Genomic DNA, 17,500 nt, shown 5'->3' on the forward strand with positions numbered 1-17,500 from the left:
AACGCCCCTGCCGATGCAGCCCCAATTGGCAATGTGTAGCTAGGATGTCTCTAGGTGGGTCAAGGGTGTAGGACAGGGGTGGGCAACTATTTTTCATGGGGGGCCACATGAGAAACCCAGATTGTTGCCGGGGGCCGAACAAATATTGTCATGCCATAACCCATGGATGGGCAACTTTGATGATAGAGAGGGCCACAAAAAAATGTCCTCGCTACCAGTTTTTGCTGAGGGCTGAACGGTGCCAGGGCAACAATTTTGGGGCATTTGAAGCCAGGTTTAGAGGAATAACTCATTTTAAATGAACAGTTGTGATGTCATTATTCAGTCTTAACCACCAATATTTGATCCTTTTCTCACTCACTCCTATGTCACCACCTGCTCTCCCTGCAGGGCTTGAAATTAACTTTTTTCACCACCTGCCAATATGGCTGCTAGATTTTAAAGTTACCAGCCAATTAGAATTTCCACTAGCCAAAATGTTTTTCTTGAAATAAACCAGAATATGAGTGGGTTAATTTAAGCACAATTATCAGTAAGTGGCCCGGGATTCTCAAAGCCTGTGTTGAGGGTCACACAAGAACAAAAATGCACTCTTGAAGCTAAATAAATCCAAAACCAACAAGTGAATTATTTAAATTTCTACTTCAATGTAGAACAGTCATTTCTTACACATGAGATTACTTTTAGCCTTTTAGTCATAAATATTATTGAAAGATATTCCATATTCCAGACTGAAATGCTATAACAGAAGAGTATTGGCCAGAATGACATGAACATTTGGACACTTATTCAGCGGGTATCTTGCATGTTGCGTTCAGGTGCACTGTAAAAGAAATATATATATATATATTTTTTTTTTTTTTGCAATTCCATCCGCGGGCCGTATGTTGCCCATGTATGGTGTAGGAACTGGTTGCTAGGGTGTTTTTGGCTGGTCACTAGGGCGTTTGTAGATGATTGCTAGGGTGGACTAAGCAAATAAGGGTGGGCCTATGTGAGTAGAAGTGGGAGGAGCCAAGGAATCCAGGGGCGAAATAATTTTGATTGTAGACGCTACAGTTCAAAAGTTATGGACCAAAATGTAAAGAGGGCTGTTATAGCGCCACCATCAGCTCAATAGGTGCAATTTTTTAGATCACAGCAATGACTAAAAGTGGGGTGAGCCAAGGCAACCTGGGAAAAAATAATTTTGATTGTGAAAGCTACGGTTCCAAAGTTATGGGCCAAAATGTAAAGATGGCTGTTATAGCGCCACCGTCAGGTCAATAGGTGTCATTCTTTAAGGGGGAAAAGTGAATGGGATTTTAGAATGGGGATTTCACTTTAAAATAAGGCCTGTGGTTAACAAAAGTTTATGGGAGTGTTTGTGTTCAGCAGGATAATCTTGACAAACGTGAATCGCTTTCATGACGTTTGAAGCATTTTCTGAAAATCGTGTTTAAAAACCCCAACACATTTACGTTTCAAACTACAGATGCACCGGACCGGAATTGGCCGATTTTCAGCTGATCGGCCCCAACCGGCGACCTGCACCAGTCAGTCTACATATCCGATTCTGTGTGCCGGTCAGCCCCCCCCCCTTTTTTTTCACGTGACGTGCATGCACCCCAAAGCAGCGAGACAGATGGGCTGCAGCCACCACACACACACGCCAGCATCTCAGTGTGGACAATGTTCATCACCATCAGTGAAGACACAAAGCTCGCAGTTTGTCACACATGCACACACTGAGTTCGATTCTTGCCTGGGACACTGTGGGCGCTGTGGTTGTGTTCCCCCCCATATCTTCAGTGCCTACTGCCCAGGTGGGGTATCTCGTCGTAAGGGCCTTTCTCTCTGTGAACCCCCAGGGGGTTCCTCCGTATATAACCCCCCCCCACTAAAAACATGCAGAAGATCAGATCGTCATCGTCATCCGACCAGTGACGACAACATCCGAAGTCGGTCCCGGGGCGATGTACGAGAAAGCGACCACTGCTCCTGGCCTGCCCCCCGGAGGAAAGGACATGACTGGATGGGTTAAATGCAGAGGACACTTTTCACCGGCCACCGTCAGCATGAGTGTGTTGTGGCCGCATGCATGTATTGTGGTGTGACAATAAAAGATGGGGCTTGTCCCGTTACGAGAGTTTTAAAACATGCAAGTCGAAAATAAACTGCGGAGGAACAACTGGCCGGCCGAGTCCCGCTCAGCTGGAGTCCAGCGGCTCGTTCACCTCTCTCCCTCTCCCTCTCCCTCTCTCTGCTCCCGCTCTCTCTCTGCTCCCTCTCCCTCTCTCTGCTCCCTCTCCCTCTCTCTGCTCCCTCTCTGCTCCCTCTCTCTCTCCCTCGGTGCTGCAGCACCCGGCCAGAGTGCACCAAAGCCGTCTTGGCGAGGTGAATGTGAGCATACTGTGTCCGGTATACAGGAGAGGAGTAGGCCTATTTTGTTCTATTGCTAATAGAATGACGGACATAATAATAAAACGCATCGGACTCAGTGTTCAAGGTTTTCTGTGCGTGACGATTTTTTTCCCCGGATGGCGGATTAAAAAAGTGCATACGAAATTTCGGACTCTGTGTGTAAACTAGGGGTGTCAAAAATAATCGATTATAAGATGCATCGCGATGCGGACGTGCACGATTCTGCATCGATTCACAAATGTCAAAAATCGATTATTTAAAAAAATAAAAAATAAATAAATAATCGAATAATGGAAATACATGCAGTTGTTTATTTGGATCATAATACAATGCAATTCCAAATGCACTTTTATTTTAAAAGTAGCCACACAGTGAGAAAAAAAGAGAGTGAGAAAAAAGAAATCATGTATTGGGGAAAAAAGTGATGCATCGATTGAAGATGCATCGAGATGTATCGATAATCGTAATTTAATGGAATCGTAGCCCTCTGAATCGTAATCGAATCGAATCGTGAGGCCAGTGAAGATTCACAGCCCTAGTGTAAACTCTGATATTCAGACGGAATCGTCACCCGTTCTATTATAAATCACCTCATTCAATGGAAAGGAATAACCTACAACAGCCAAATTCACAACTGCGGAGTGGGCGTGGCTTCCAGGGTCTGGAGCCAGGCTATAAACTCGTTGTCCATGGATCACATTTTGATGTTCTGTTGCACCTGTTTTCTTTTGGAAAAGTAAATACATGACAGCTGTGGGATATACTGGATTTTCTTTTTAATATTCATTGTATTTTGCATGCAAAAAAGAAAAGCTCTGTCCAGTAACCTGGAACACTTTTATTTTGAGATGTGTTTGAGTGAGATGGTCCTCCTCATGCAAATGATAAGAATCGTTACACCAATCTTAATTTTCTATTAAAGCCAAAGTTACAAAAATGTTTGTGTAAGCTGTCAATTATCGTTCTTAGAGAGAAATTCGGAATCGGCCAAAATCGATATCGGCAAGTCAGACTATTCAAAAATCGGAAATCGGAACCGGCCAAGAAAATCACACTCGGTGCATCCCTATTTCAAACGTCATAAAAGTGATTCACGTTGGTGAAGATGATCCTGCTGAACACAAACACTCCAATAAACTTTTGCTAACCACAGACCTTATTTGATGCATTTAAGTGAAATCTCCATTCTAAAAGCCCATTCACTTTTCCTCAGAAGATCCAACATGCTACTTCCGGACTCATTCCTGTGGTGCTCTATTCACCTTATGTACGTAGCCACACGCATTTGACCCGGCTAAAAATAAATAAAAATAAAATGGCTGGCTGCTCCAATATCATCTAACTCTGAATTAACTAATAATTTAGCCAATTGTATGTAACATACCAAATAAAAGCAAACGGCAACGTCTAAGAATGCAACGCCGTGTAACTGTCTCGTTAATTCTCGCATTCCAGGGAATTACCTTAACGTCTGCGGGTCTTATAGATGTAAATGGCGTGAGCGCTCAAGAGGAGAGAAAACTATCTGAAGCTTTCTTTGTTGGAGTCCAGGTATGTTTTACAAGAAAGTGCTCGTCATTGTCGACGATAACGTTATCTGACCTGGCTAACAGTGGATACTCCGCTTGCTTGCTGTGTACCGAGCTCAAAGTAGTAGGCTACGTTCTTTGTTTTACCCCCTGCACTGTCCGCTATGACGTTCTGTCATATTTGGCGCCGTGACCGCCGGAAGTGTTAACACGACCCGGAAGAATTTGGCCCACCCCAGCGTCTGAACATACGGTGAATATGCCAGTTATTGTGCCCATGTGTACACCCAGTGCAAACAACAACAACAACTGTAGCCTTGTTGAAGCTGCGAGAGGTAAGAATCTACACTACAGCATCTCTATTAGCCTTTTTCACTTGCCACCCAATTCACCCATTTTGTGTCTCAAATGCAGGAAGTAACACAGGTGCAAGCAAAACAGTAACGAGGGCCCCCGGCACTGGATTACCAAATGGATTGGAAGTTGGAAACCCTCAATAATGTTCTACCTGCACCTGTTTTACTTCCTGCCTTTTCGACACAAAATGGGTGAATTGGGTGGCAAGTGAAATATAGGGGATGGGAGGCTCTAGTTCTAGTTGTTGACGACGTCGCAGGAAAGCCCCGCCTCCCCTGGAAGCCCCGCCTCCCCCACCTCACCTGGAAGGGCAGCGGGGAGATGAAATCCTTCCCGGTGACACTGTGCACATTGACACAGCTGCTCTGGACGATACAAACCGACTGCTCCACTTCCTCCACCTCTGCAAGAAAACAACACACAACGCACCCGCACACACACATGTCTGTCTTACAAACGTCAAGAAAGTGGCACTGTGAATCGGTAGGGAATATGAAATATAATATATTATATGTTTCTGAAAGGTGACGTACCATCCTTCTTGTTCTGAGGAACAAAGTTACACCACAGCGCCTGCAGACAGAGAGGCAGTGTTACGCTTGGTTCACATCAGAAGCATCTAAGAAGCAGCGCGTCACGAAAGTGTTGAGCAGGAGCCTTGCCATTCACACCAGAAGCACTCTTGTTTTGTCGCGCACTGGTCACAACTTGTATTGACTTCATTCCTGGCTGCACGCGGCCGCTCGCGCCGCCCGTCAAAAAATCGACCCGACCCCCGAAACTCGCGCTGTGATCGGTCTCGCCTGTTGACAAAGACGCCGAAATGAAAGTGCCTCCGTGAGGCGTTGGACACGCGTCTGGTGTGTTTTGGCCGTAAAGGTCCTTACACATCGGGAGCGTTTTTTTCGTGCGATTAATTTGCACGTCAATAATATTTTCCGAACTTATATCAGTCAATGCAACCGTGCATACCAACGGCGAAGTTTCGCTGAGCGTTATTGCGGCGTTTATTTTTTCGAACCACGGTCGATTTGTCAGAAATTCGCTTCCGACGTGTACACATCTGTGGCTGTGATTGACAGGTGGGTCAAAACTCGCATCGCAATTTCGTGCCGTATATTCGCATCGCTCCTGATGTGTAAGGACCTCAAGACTCAAGCTTTTCACTTGCTTGAGATGTTTTGTCTGAATTAGCAAACATCATCATTGTGCTTGGCTAAGAAAATGTTCAAACTACCTGCTTTAGGAACACTAGTTCTGAAACAATTAGCCCATTTATTGATGGACAGAAAATGTATTGATTATAAGTTCGATAATTGATTCGTTTATTAAGTAAAAATACATTAAAAAGCACAAATGCTTTTGCTTTCCTCCCATTTATATAAATGAATGACAATGAAATGAAATAAAAATTAATACTTTTTGGCCGTGGATCACTGGGCTCTGGTAACTTGTGATGAGCATTTGTCATATAGGCGAAATGATTAGCAACAAAAAATAATCAATACATGAATCAATAATAAAAATATGTTAATTGCAGCCCTAACGAACACAAAAACACATTGGCTTGATTCTTGTCTCTCTCACATGCCACTATTAGATGAACTTACCATTTCCAAAAGGCATTATATAGAAAATATGAAAATAATTCTTATACCCCCATTCACACACATGCGTGTCTGAAATATCTTGTGTTGGAATGGTGTTATGAATATGACCAAGAGGGTCATAATCTGGACAAACAAATTGGTTTTGTGATTCCCCGGCCCGCAGGATGATAAGGGAAATGTAATTGGCACCTGAATTAATTAATTCTTAATCCAAGTATGAAAATTAAGTGCGTCAAAAATAGTTTCAGGGTAGGAAATGACAACCAGCCAAATGCTAGGAGACTGTATCTGTGTGTCATATCCACCAGGTAACCACACACACTATACTGTATTATAGGATTCTATCTGGCTGGTAAAGCCACAGCGGGGGAAATGATTTGAGTTGATTTGACCACAATTCCTTTTTTGTTGACACAAAAGTGCAGTTCAACTATTTGCAGAGAAAGAATTGCTGTAGTTGCCAGTGATTCCCAAAGTGTGGGCCGTGGAGGTACTGCAGGTGGGCCGCGAGTGGTCTGCCAACACTCTGGATTTTCGCGTGCAATCAAATGGCTGTAGCAGGGCCATTTTTAAAGCTACTGTGGAGACCCTGTTATCAGAAGAAAACTAGAAGACCTATTGGTCCCAAGCATAATATGCTAGCTTGTCGGGAAGGGGGCTAAATAACGCTCCAAACGTAGGTTAAATTTGGGCGAGGGAAAACTATTACCAAAAGGGGCCCCATGATCTCTCAGCTCAATTTATCTGAATGAAAATTTGTTTTATTGGGTACCCCACAAGTCGCCCCTTTACAGATAAGGTAGCATTTTTCACAGCATAGCATTAATAGCTTGTGGATTGATTTCTTCTGTTGTTGCTCATCATATTTTATCTCAACAAATGTGTTATGCAAACGAAAACTTCTGATGAGTAAGGGGGGGAGAAAATGTTGGCAATGTGCTTTTGGGTATCTTGCCAAAATGTTTTTGTATGTGGATGGATTATTAATTTCCCTTATGCCCAAATTCACATGCTCTTTTAATGAAATTAAAAATATATGATATAATAAAAACATAATAGGGAAATACATCATCTTATGCTTCCCACACACTAGAGGATAAAAGGCCCGATTTAATGCCCGATTCCCCTCGGGGGGTCGTGGCCCGATTCAAGGCTATTCTCAACCGATTTTTTGTCAAAATAATTGTCAAGTGTGTGGTGTCAATAAGATTATTGCAATGCTCCCGATTGAATCGGAGCCTGCCCGATCTCGAATCGGGCATATCAAACATGTTTGATATTTACGATGGCTGTCTCCCGACGGAACCCGCAATAGCCAATGAGAGCGAGCAGACCGAGACGCGTCGATGCGTCATACCCGGATGTTAATGCAGCGCTCACAACAAACGAGTTGTGGCAACAGCAGTGCCATGTAGCTCCTCTCTCCCCAGCATCCTCACAGCTTAAAACAGGGTGGACAGCGGCGGATGGCTCTCCAAAAAGCGGTTTGTTTGCTTCAAGGGAGTGGATATGCTGTAATATGAGCTCTCAGACAGGACGTTGTTTTAGCTCATTTTGCGAGGGTGTCCGCCTGCTTGAAGTGGACCCGCCGCTCGGTGCATGTTTGGAGAGCCATCTGCTGTTGTCCGTGGGAAGAAATTGCGGTTTTGTGGGATATGAACAGCCTAACAGTCTAGTTGCTGGAATCGCTGTGAGTCGGTACTTCAAACGGCTGGTGTGTGGTCTCGCAGTCTGGCCGAATCGTCTAGTGTGTGCGTTCAGGTGATTTTAATGTTAAAATCTGATGAAATTGTCCTTATGTCTGTGGTCTCTCATGTTTTTAAAATCGGTTAAGATTTGAAAATCCTCTAGTGTGTAGGCAGCATTAGTCTTGTGTGTTGATCACAGTTGTGATTAAAGGGTCGGGTGGGCCCCGGAAGATTTTCACATGTGGGCCGTGGAGATCCTAAAGTTTGGGAAGCCCTGCTGTGCAGCAACCTGCATGTTTGAAAAAAGTGAATGTGCATGAAGATCATCTAATTGTATTTGGAGAAGTATCGTGGCGTGTGATGAGTACCTGTTGCACTGGGCTGTCCACAGTGAAGGCCTTGTACACGTTGGAGGCCTGGTTGCCGCTGCCTTGGCTCCAGACCACCATGTTTCCTGCTGTGTACAGCTCCTCCTCAAACTCCACCTCCTCCTCCCCCACTCCCACGCAGCCCTTCCTCAGCTGCCAGCATTCCTGTCAATCAAATATTACAAATATGTACAATGTAACTAGGGATGCACCGATATATCGGCCGTATAGCGGTACCGGCCGATACTGGCCTTGTTGACTGCAATCGGCCATCGGCAAAAAAAGATGCCGTGCGCTGATTGCAGTAGCCGATATTTAGCCGGTCATCTGTTTGTTTGCTTGTTTTCAGTGATTTTTTTCTTTCAAAACCATGGAGGGCCAAAACAAACTGAGCGTGTGCCAAGTTTGAGAGGAAAAACCCTAACGCAGGGATACTCAACTTGCTTTGCCCGGGGGGCACTTTCATGAAATGATAGGAGGCCAGGGGCCAGTTAATAAACAAACAATATACATTTTTCTGTAGCGGATTGTAGGTTTTTGGGATGTCAGCCGGAGTTTAGTCTGACAAAGTTGTGCACACCTGATAGTTAGTGAGGTTGTTAGTTAGGTTAAGTACAGTACAGTACATGTGCCTGGGTAGAGAGCAGACAGCGGTATTTGACAATTTAGCTGGAGCTCAGTCAAAATTTATTTCACGTTAGGGTTATTCCAATTCCCAGTCCTCTCACTCTCTCTCTCTCCTGCAGACTCACTCACTCTCTCTCTCTCTCTCCTGCAGAGTGACTCACTCTCTCTCTCTCCTGCAGAGTGACTCACTCTCTCACTCCTGCAGACTCACTCACTCTCTCTCTCTCTCTCCTGCAGAGTGACTCACTCTCTCTCTCTCCTGCAGAGTGACTCACTCTCTCTCTCTCTCCTGCAGAGTGACTCACTCTCTCTCTCCTGCAGAGTGACTCTCTCTCTCTCTCCTGCAGAGTGACTCACTCTCTCTCTCCTGCAGAGTGACTCACTCTCTCTCTCTCTCCTGCAGACTCACTCACTCTCTCTCTCTCCTGCAGAGTGACTCACTCTCTCTCTCTCCTGCAGAGTGACTCACTCTCTCTCTCTTGCAGAGTGACTCACTCTCTCTCTCTCCTGCAGAGTGACTCACTCTCTCTCTCTCCTGCAGAGTGACTCACTCTCTCTCTCCTGCAGAGTGACTCACTCTCTCTCTCTCCTGCAGAGTGACTCCCTGGAGGGACCCCACCAGGCCGGCGGCGCCGTCCGACGCCCAGAGCTCCGAGGCGGGCTGCAGATCTCGCAGCTGCAGGTTGAAGGCGTTGGGATGGTTCCTGCAGTGCTCACGGCCAAACGGGACAAACGACTGCAATTCCCCTGCGGCGATCATCGTGGCTGTCTCTTCATACACGACTTCCGACATGAGTTCCAGATATCAGCATTATTTCTGGGACAAGAGGGAGGAGAGAAAGACCTTTAGCTTTTTTTCCCCCAGTGAGTTTGTTATGAAGGCGGCAACGGACAGAATGAGAATAGAAGTGAGTCAGATAGAAGCTGGAGTTCAAAACAACTTGATTAATTCCCACTATGGGCAATTTAATTCGAGCAGCTTGTATACAAAAACACAATCATAAAATGCAAACGGGTCCACCGGGGAGTTAGAATGTGGAGTATGCTGCAAAATAAAATATATAAATCATGCTGTACATAAAACAATCCCACTCATACAATCTATGAAGCATTTAAAAGTCTGATTGCAGAGGGAATAAACAATTGAGAATGACGTAGATATAAACGTTTGACCTAGAATTGACTGTGAGGAAGACAGAGACACCTGTTGAATTGACTGTGAGGAAGACAGAGACGCCTGTTGAATTGACTGTGAGGAAGACAGAGACGCCTGTTGAATTGACTGTGAGGAAGACAGAGACGCCTGTTGAATTGACTGTGAGGAAGACAGAGACAGCTGTAGAATTGACTGTGAGGAAGACAGACAGCTGTTGAATTGACTGTGAGGAAGACAGAGACAGCTGTTGAATTGACTGTGAGGAAGACAGACAGCTGTTGAATTGACTGTGAGGAAGACAGAGACAGCTGTTGAATTGACTGTGAGGAAGACAGACAGCTGTTGAATTGACTGTGAGGAAGACAGAGAGAGCTGTTGAATTGACTGTGAGGAAGACAGACAGCTGTTGAATTGACTGTGAGGAAGACAGAGACAGCTGTTGAATTGACTGTGAGGAAGACAGACAGCTGTTGAATTGACTGTGAGGAAGACAGAGACAGCTGTTGAATTGACTGTGAGGAAGACAGACAGCTGTTGAATTGACTGTGAGGAAGACAGAGACAGCTGTTGAATTGACTGTGAGGAAGACAGACAGCTGTTGAATTGACTGTGAGGAAGACAGAGACAGCTGTTGAATTGACTGTGAGGAAGACAGACAGCTGTTGAATTGACTGTGAGGAAGACAGAGAGAGCTGTTGAATTGACTGTGAGGAAGACAGACAGCTGTTGAATTGACTGTGAGGAAGACAGAGACAGCTGTTGAATTGACTGTGAGGAAGACAGACAGCTGTTGAATTGACTGTGAGGAAGACAGAGACAGCTGTTGAATTGACTGTGAGGAAGACAGACAGCTGTTGAATTGACTGTGAGGAAGACAGAGACAGCTGTTGAATTGACTGTGAGGAAGACAGACAGCTGTTGAATTGACTGTGAGGAAGACAGAGACGCCTGTTGAAACGTTAGTCAGCCCCTGTACAATAAAGGTGCAGATGGAAAAGAGTGCTCCAGTGTGACGTGTGCCCAGTTCAAATGTTTTTCTATTGTACACTGTGTGTGTGTGTGTGTGTGTGTGTGTGTGTGTGTGTGTGTGTGTGTGTGTGTGTGTGTGTGTGTGTGTGTGTGTGTGTGTGTGTGTGTGTGTGTGTGTGTGTGTTGTCATTCACTGTTGAGCACCAGGACCCTTTTATTTCAAACTTGGCTGAAGCGTGCTGGACTTCCTGTTTGGATTTAGAATGACGGTTAGTTTTGCAAGCAGGTAAAACATATCCGCCACAGAGAAAACTCACCTGCAAGAGGATGTCCAGAAGAAGATAAAATACTTTCTGTCACGCCAACGTTCGAACAGACAGAAAAATAATTTCGTTTGCGACGGGTCAATTCTCCGTTGCTTCACAATGGCCTCAGTGTTCACATCAAACTTAAGATGATCGTCAAAAAAGTACCCAAGTATTTGCTAGGGATGGGCATCGAATTTCAAATTTTCAAATAATCATTGTTATTATCAAGGTCGACTTTTATTATTGAAAGTCGAAATTCGAAAAACAATTATTTATTTTTTTATTATTTTTTTAGTGAAATGTTGCATTGTCTCCCCTGATTCTAAGTATAGTCGAATCGCTTGGATTGAGCAAGTAAAACAATTTTTATAAGCATTTTAAGCAAGGTTTATGGAAAAATGAATGGCGGATGAAATCCCATGAAGAGGGAGAGGGGGTGACTTTGGCACCCCTTTGGCACTCAGACCTGAGCCTACTAAATATTTAATGAACCACTCATGATTGTCAAAACTGTTTTTTATTTTCGAAAATGTTATGTCATGTAACATGTTCTTTACTTCAGTGGTGCAATGCTTGTTTGAGCTAAAAATCCACAGCAGAAGCTTTTTCTATTAATTAATAAAGCCTTAGACTTAGAATCAGGGGAGACAATGCAACATTTCACTCGCAAAAAAAAAAAAAAAAAAAAAAAAAATTATTTATTTTTTAAAAAAATGTATTTTTTCGAATTTCGATTAAAAGTCGACTTTGGCCAGCGAATTTCGAATAGTGTTTTTGCTAGAAATGCCCATCCCTAGTATTTGCATGATGTGACAATTTCCATCAGCTGCTTATTAATGTCCTGTCAGAGAGCACAAATCATTCATACTTCATAGAGTACAATCTCGCCTGCAAGTGCCATAATCAAATAGTAATACAAATATAGAATTAATTGCTAGAAGCTGTTTAACGCAATAGTTCTGGGGCCCTGAGGTAGGTTCAGGCTGGGGTACATCAGAATTAGGAATTGTTTAATTTCACTATAATTGAATTAACTAAACAGTTTCACTCTCTACTCCTCTTCCGATGTACAGGGCAGACAGTTGGACAACTTTCCACACGGGTAGTGTTATACACGATTCAAGATCATTTTAAAATCCATAGTGATGTTAGAAAACGAGAAATGTGTCTTTGTGCAGTTTGGGGTCCTCCTAGCACTGCACATCTTGTCAAAATTGGGTCCGCTGCCTAATGTGCGTTACCTTAATCAACATGTACAAACCTCAACCATATCACAGGGCACATTTTGAACATATCATATTGACACAGGCAGCATCAAAACGCGGGCAGTCCCCAGCACAAAGGATAGAAGAGACAAACGCAACTTAGCTATCATGGTGATGATGTCCATGGTCCCCAAGCATGGCTTCAATAAATGCAGTCCACGCTGTAATATTTTCTATTTTAGCGCCGTGCATACAGGCCACAGACATCTCCATGGCAGCCAAATCCCCAACTGAAGATGCCCATTGCTCAAAGGGCAGATTGAGAAGCCTTTCCATCTCCGGGCTAGTGGGCTAGCTACATGTTTGTTTGTTTGTTTGTTTGTTGCGGCAATATAAAAACAAAATTTAGAGAAAGTTTCAAGTCATCTGTGTGTGAAAATGCTGCCCCTGCCATTCAAAAGCAGTATGATTTTTTTAAATAACAGAATTAAAGTTAACGTTCATGGTGAGTGGTGATGATAGGTGATTTAATATGTATTTGCTTATAGAAAGCCAAAGTGGATGTCACTTCCTGCTTCAGCACTGTACCAGAGATTTTCATCCACCATTTAATTTCCCATAGAGATTTCATAAAATGCTTCTAAAAACAGTTTTACTTGGTCAAACCAAACGGTTCAGCTATATTTAGAATCGGGAGAGACTATAGAACATTTCACTCAGACTAAAACTAAAAAACAACAACATCGATTTTATTTTTATCCACAATTTTTTTACGTTTTGGTCGGAGTGAAATGTTATGTGGTCTCTCCTGTTTCTAAATATATCTGAACCGTTTGGTTTGAACAAGTAAAACTATTTTTTGAAGCATTTTACGAAATGTCTATGGGAAAATAAATGGCGGATGAAAATCTCTGGTACAGTGCTTAAGCAGGAAGTGACGGTCACTTTGGCTCTCTATTGGTAAACGTCAAATCCTTCGAATAAACTTACGGTAATAACATAATAATAAACATTTTACGAATCGTCAAGAGCCACTGTCAAATTCGGCTAGCGTTATCGACCAAGCAGCACATGCCCATCAACATTATTAGCGTTAACTAAACGCCATTAACAACTGTCAGCTAGCTAGCAGTCCCAGCTTAACAACTCAATAGAAAACAAGCCTCTCTATTGAGGGCTAATATTACGCTAATACATAAGTAGCAGCAGCTAATGTTAGTTTGGGCTGTCGCATACTTAGCCCTAGCATGCTAACGATAAAATAACGTTACGTTCAATGTCTGTCTGGCTAGCTAGCTAGCTAGCTTGCTGCTAGCTAACATTAGCTTGCAGGAGAGGAGACAGCTGTCCGCCAACCTGATAATAAGGAATGTTCTGGCTCTTGTCGCGGCGGAGTCCTCGGTTCTTCGGGTGGGTGTTGCTTGAGCAGCGCGCTGCGCAGTCACCAAAGCCAACATAAACACAGCTCAGAGCAGATCAGATAGCTCTAGAGTCACAGTTTAACGCTAGATACGGCAGCTTTTCAAATGTGCGCGGACATCTTTGCTGTCCCGACATCCTCTTCCTCTCTGCGTCAGCCAATCAGCGGTGAGAAGGAGGGGAGGATGCTGAGGGAAACATGAATGTAGCTGCGTTCAAGTGCTCCTCGGATATATCGTATTGACGGATTTTCCGAGTTGTGACGTACGTTGCGTGAGGTTTTGGGACTACAACAATGGCGGAAAGCCATGTCAACAATTGACTGTAAGAAGTTATATCGTTATTCTGTTCTATTAGCTATCATTTACTTTACGTTTTTTTTTTTTTTTATAATTTATTTAGTCTTTTCATTTACAACTGTAAGGCAATCATCACAAGTGTATACAACTTCGACAAGCATGAACAGACACATGGCAGCACATTCACACATAATACAGGACAAACGGGGGGAAACACGAAAATAAAAAATTAAAATACAATTTAAAATAAATAAAACATAAGATGGCTAGAGACGTGTTAAAGATAAATAGAGGTCTTTGGCAAAATTCGATTTCACTAATTTCAGGGACTTTATGTAGAGTTGGGTTTCATTAAAGTAGCAGGTAAAGATGGGTGGAGTTTTGATTTACGGGTTGTGAGCGGTTGTGAGCACATGAACTGCCCTCAAATGTCGTATTCACGACACTGTCCTAAAATTTTGAGAAATTTCGATGATACCCGAGTTTCCGAGTTGTGACATGAGGTTTTGGGACTACAACAATGGCGGAAAGCCATGTCACCAATTGACTGTAAGAAGTTATATCTTTATTCTGTTCTATTAGCTGTCATTTAGGCTACTTTTAGTAATTGGACATTATGGCCAATGTAGCTACCATAATGACCCACTATTTGCTTTTGGTAACACAGCAGCTGCGAGAAAACAATGTTACTTCTGGCATCCATGTCTTTTGCTCCTTCTGACGAAGAGCACTTGAATGCTGTCATGTCGTAATTACCACTGCACAAGTGGTAAGTACGAGCTTCTGAGGAGCACATGGAGGCAGCATGTGATCACTAGATCAGAGTGGTCTTCAACCATGGGTCTTCAACAGGGGGTCCGTGCTTGGACCGTGACCCCCAGGGGGTCCGCAGCGGTACAGCAGGAGGTCCGCCAATTTTTGTCAAAGTAGTTTGTGAAAATTTTAGACAAAAAATAATAATACAGTATTGAGTAAACTTCAAGCATTAATAAAAGTGTTAATTTCGTAGACGAAAACTATGACGAAAATGTTCTTCGACTACCTATTTTCACTGATGAAAACTAAAACTAGATTAAAACTATTGTAGCGTTTCGCTCAGCAATGAGACATAGAAATAAGGAGGCTTAGTTGACTTGCAATTCCGTGCATTTATTGCATCCTACAACAGGTTACTATTTCGGCTGTAACCCACAGTCTAATACAGAGAGTGGCTAACTAGCTTCTTTCTCATAGCTTGCAACAGGCAGACTCAACACACACACCACCGGAAGCCCCCAGTCTATCCAGTCCCGTGTTACGTTGTTAGCGCTCTGTGCAGAAAACCAGCACTCCATGTAAACATGTCAACTTACAGTCAGACATTCAATAGCCTGATCATTACTCTGCCCCCCCCCCCGCCCCTAAAAAAAATCCTCGTCCCGAGGGGTACAACAAAGCATGCACAGAACGTTTACCAACAGATTTTTTTTTTTTACTAAATAGTTTTTTTTCTCTCTCTTTAAACATAGTCCCTGTACCGAACCAGAGACAGTGGCCCTGCCTGGTGGGCGGAAGGGGGGTAACAGTCAGTGAGCAACAGGGGGAAAGGGGCTCCTGCTCATTGGTATTCCACGGTTCACCCCTCTAGGCCTGCGTGTGTGTCCCCCCCCCCATTGGTCATGACACTGTCTCTCTGTGAGGACGCTGGGTGAACAGGGAACAGTCTCTGTGAAGTGCCACCACTTTTCTCCCGAGCGGCATTTGAATGAACCCTGTACACCACCTCCCCCATCCTCTCCAACACCTTACATGGCCCATGCACCCAGTGACAGTCCAGCTTAGGGCACCAACCCTTCTTCCTCTAGGGGCGATACACCCAGAGCAGTTCCCCGGCCTGGAAGTGTCTTTTCTTAGCCCTCACATCATAGTTCCTTTTCTGTCTCCTGCCCGCCTTTCCCAGCTGATCCCGGGCAAAGTTGCGGGGATCCGATTCTGGAGTCTCCTGGCGTACTCTCTCCCTGGGGGGACAGCGGGGGTATCAGGGGGCCGGCCAAACGCCACCTCTGCCGGCATCCGGAGCTCCGGGCCCAGCATGAGCAGAGCAGGTGTGCAGGAGGTGGACTCCTGAACAGTGGACCTGCAGGCCATGAGGACAAGAGGGAGGTGCGTGTCCCAGTCACGCTGGTGCTCTGCTGTGAGGATGGCTAACTGCTGGGCCAGTGTTCTGTTGAACCGCTCTACGAGGCCATCGCTTTGAGGGTGCAGTGCAGCGGTCCGGGTCTTCTTTTGGGCCCAGACGCTCACACATAGTGGCAAAATGGTCGCCCCTGGTCGCTGTGGAGGGTCTCCGCTGCACCAAATCCACTGAACATGTCCTCCATCAGCGCATCGACTACAGTCTCTGCCTCTTGGTCTGGCAACGCGTACGCCTCTGGCCATTTTGTGAAATAGTCCATGGCTGCCAGGACGTAGCAGTTGCCCTTGATGGTGCACGGAAACGGCGCCATCACGTCCACTGCTACTCTCTCCATGGGGGCCCTCGAACCGCTAGTTGCTGGAGCAGGGCGTGGGACTGATCTGGTAGGGCCCTTGTGGGCTGTGCAGAGGTCGCCGCAGAGGCAAAAGTCCTCCCTTTTCATCTGCCCCCAGTAGAACCCTTGACGGATGCGGCGGATGGTTTTGTTGACCCCAAAGTGCGCGGCTCCCGTCGTGCCATGGGAGCTTCTCACCACAGTCTCTCGTAGTGCTTTGGGAACCATCACCCGCCACCTGCTCTCTCCTGTAGCCGGCTCCTTCCAGGCTCTCTGCAGCACTCAAAGCCTGTCCACAGTCCCTTCGGTTGTGCCCCCCGCTACCTCCTCCCAGGGTGGTTTACATTCACAGCACTCTCTCACTGCCCGAATCTTCTCCTCCTGGGTGCTGATGACTCCCCCCCCCCCCCCCCCCCCGTCCCCCCCGAGCCTCAGGTCCGCCTCCGCTATCCTCCCCAGGACCCTCTTCAATGTCCTCAGTTCCGCCTGGAAAGAACTCCTGTGGGCCAAAATGTCGTCCACATTCAATAGCTTGATCATTACACTATGAAGGATACAAATGACTAAAATGTGACTCAAACTAATAAGCATTTTAGTCTAAAGACGAATTAAGACTAAAACTAAATCTAAAATAGCTGCCAAAATTAACACTGATGGGAGAGTCTAAGCTTGACACTTGACACAACCTGTCAACCTTGATTCCAATTTCCAATACCTGTATTGGCCTAATTGAATTAGTTTAAAGACAGAAAACATTTTGACTAGAAGTAATGACTAAAGGTTTACTAAAATGTAATGATTCTTCATCAACTAAAACTGGACCAAAATGTTTTGCGTTGTCGTCGACTAAAACTAGACTAAAACTAGACTAAAACTATCAAGGATAGAAATGACTAAAATGTGACTAAAACTAATGAGCGTTTTCATCCAAAGACTAAAACTAAGACTAAATCTAAAATAGCTGCCAAAATTAACACTGATTAATAGGCGATAATTAGCCTAATTATTAAATAATGAATATGAAATAGTTAATAGGCAATAACTTTTGGCAA

The 17,500-nt window shown here is 44.5% G+C and overlaps 1 protein-coding gene across 1 annotated transcript in view; it reads right to left on the reverse strand.

Moving 5' to 3' along the window:
* anapc1 (anaphase promoting complex subunit 1) overlaps positions 1 to 8,228 on the reverse strand; it is a gene marked incomplete at its 5' end in the record, with an annotated part of 254,294 nt that extends 246,066 nt beyond the window's left edge. The window contains 4 exons of the mRNA XM_083650747.1: positions 4,592 to 4,692; positions 4,823 to 4,862; positions 7,956 to 8,120; positions 8,193 to 8,228. Coding sequence (XP_083506873.1) covers positions 4,592 to 4,692; positions 4,823 to 4,862; positions 7,956 to 8,120; positions 8,193 to 8,228 — 342 coding nt within the window. The remainder of the gene's footprint in view (positions 1 to 4,591; positions 4,693 to 4,822; positions 4,863 to 7,955; positions 8,121 to 8,192) is intronic.
* Between the last annotated feature and the right edge of the window lie 9,272 nt (positions 8,229 to 17,500).

The sequence above is a fragment of the Poromitra crassiceps genome (assembly GCF_964638095.1).
Source record: "Poromitra crassiceps genome assembly, chromosome: 14".
Lineage (NCBI taxonomy): Eukaryota > Metazoa > Chordata > Actinopteri > Beryciformes > Melamphaidae > Poromitra > Poromitra crassiceps.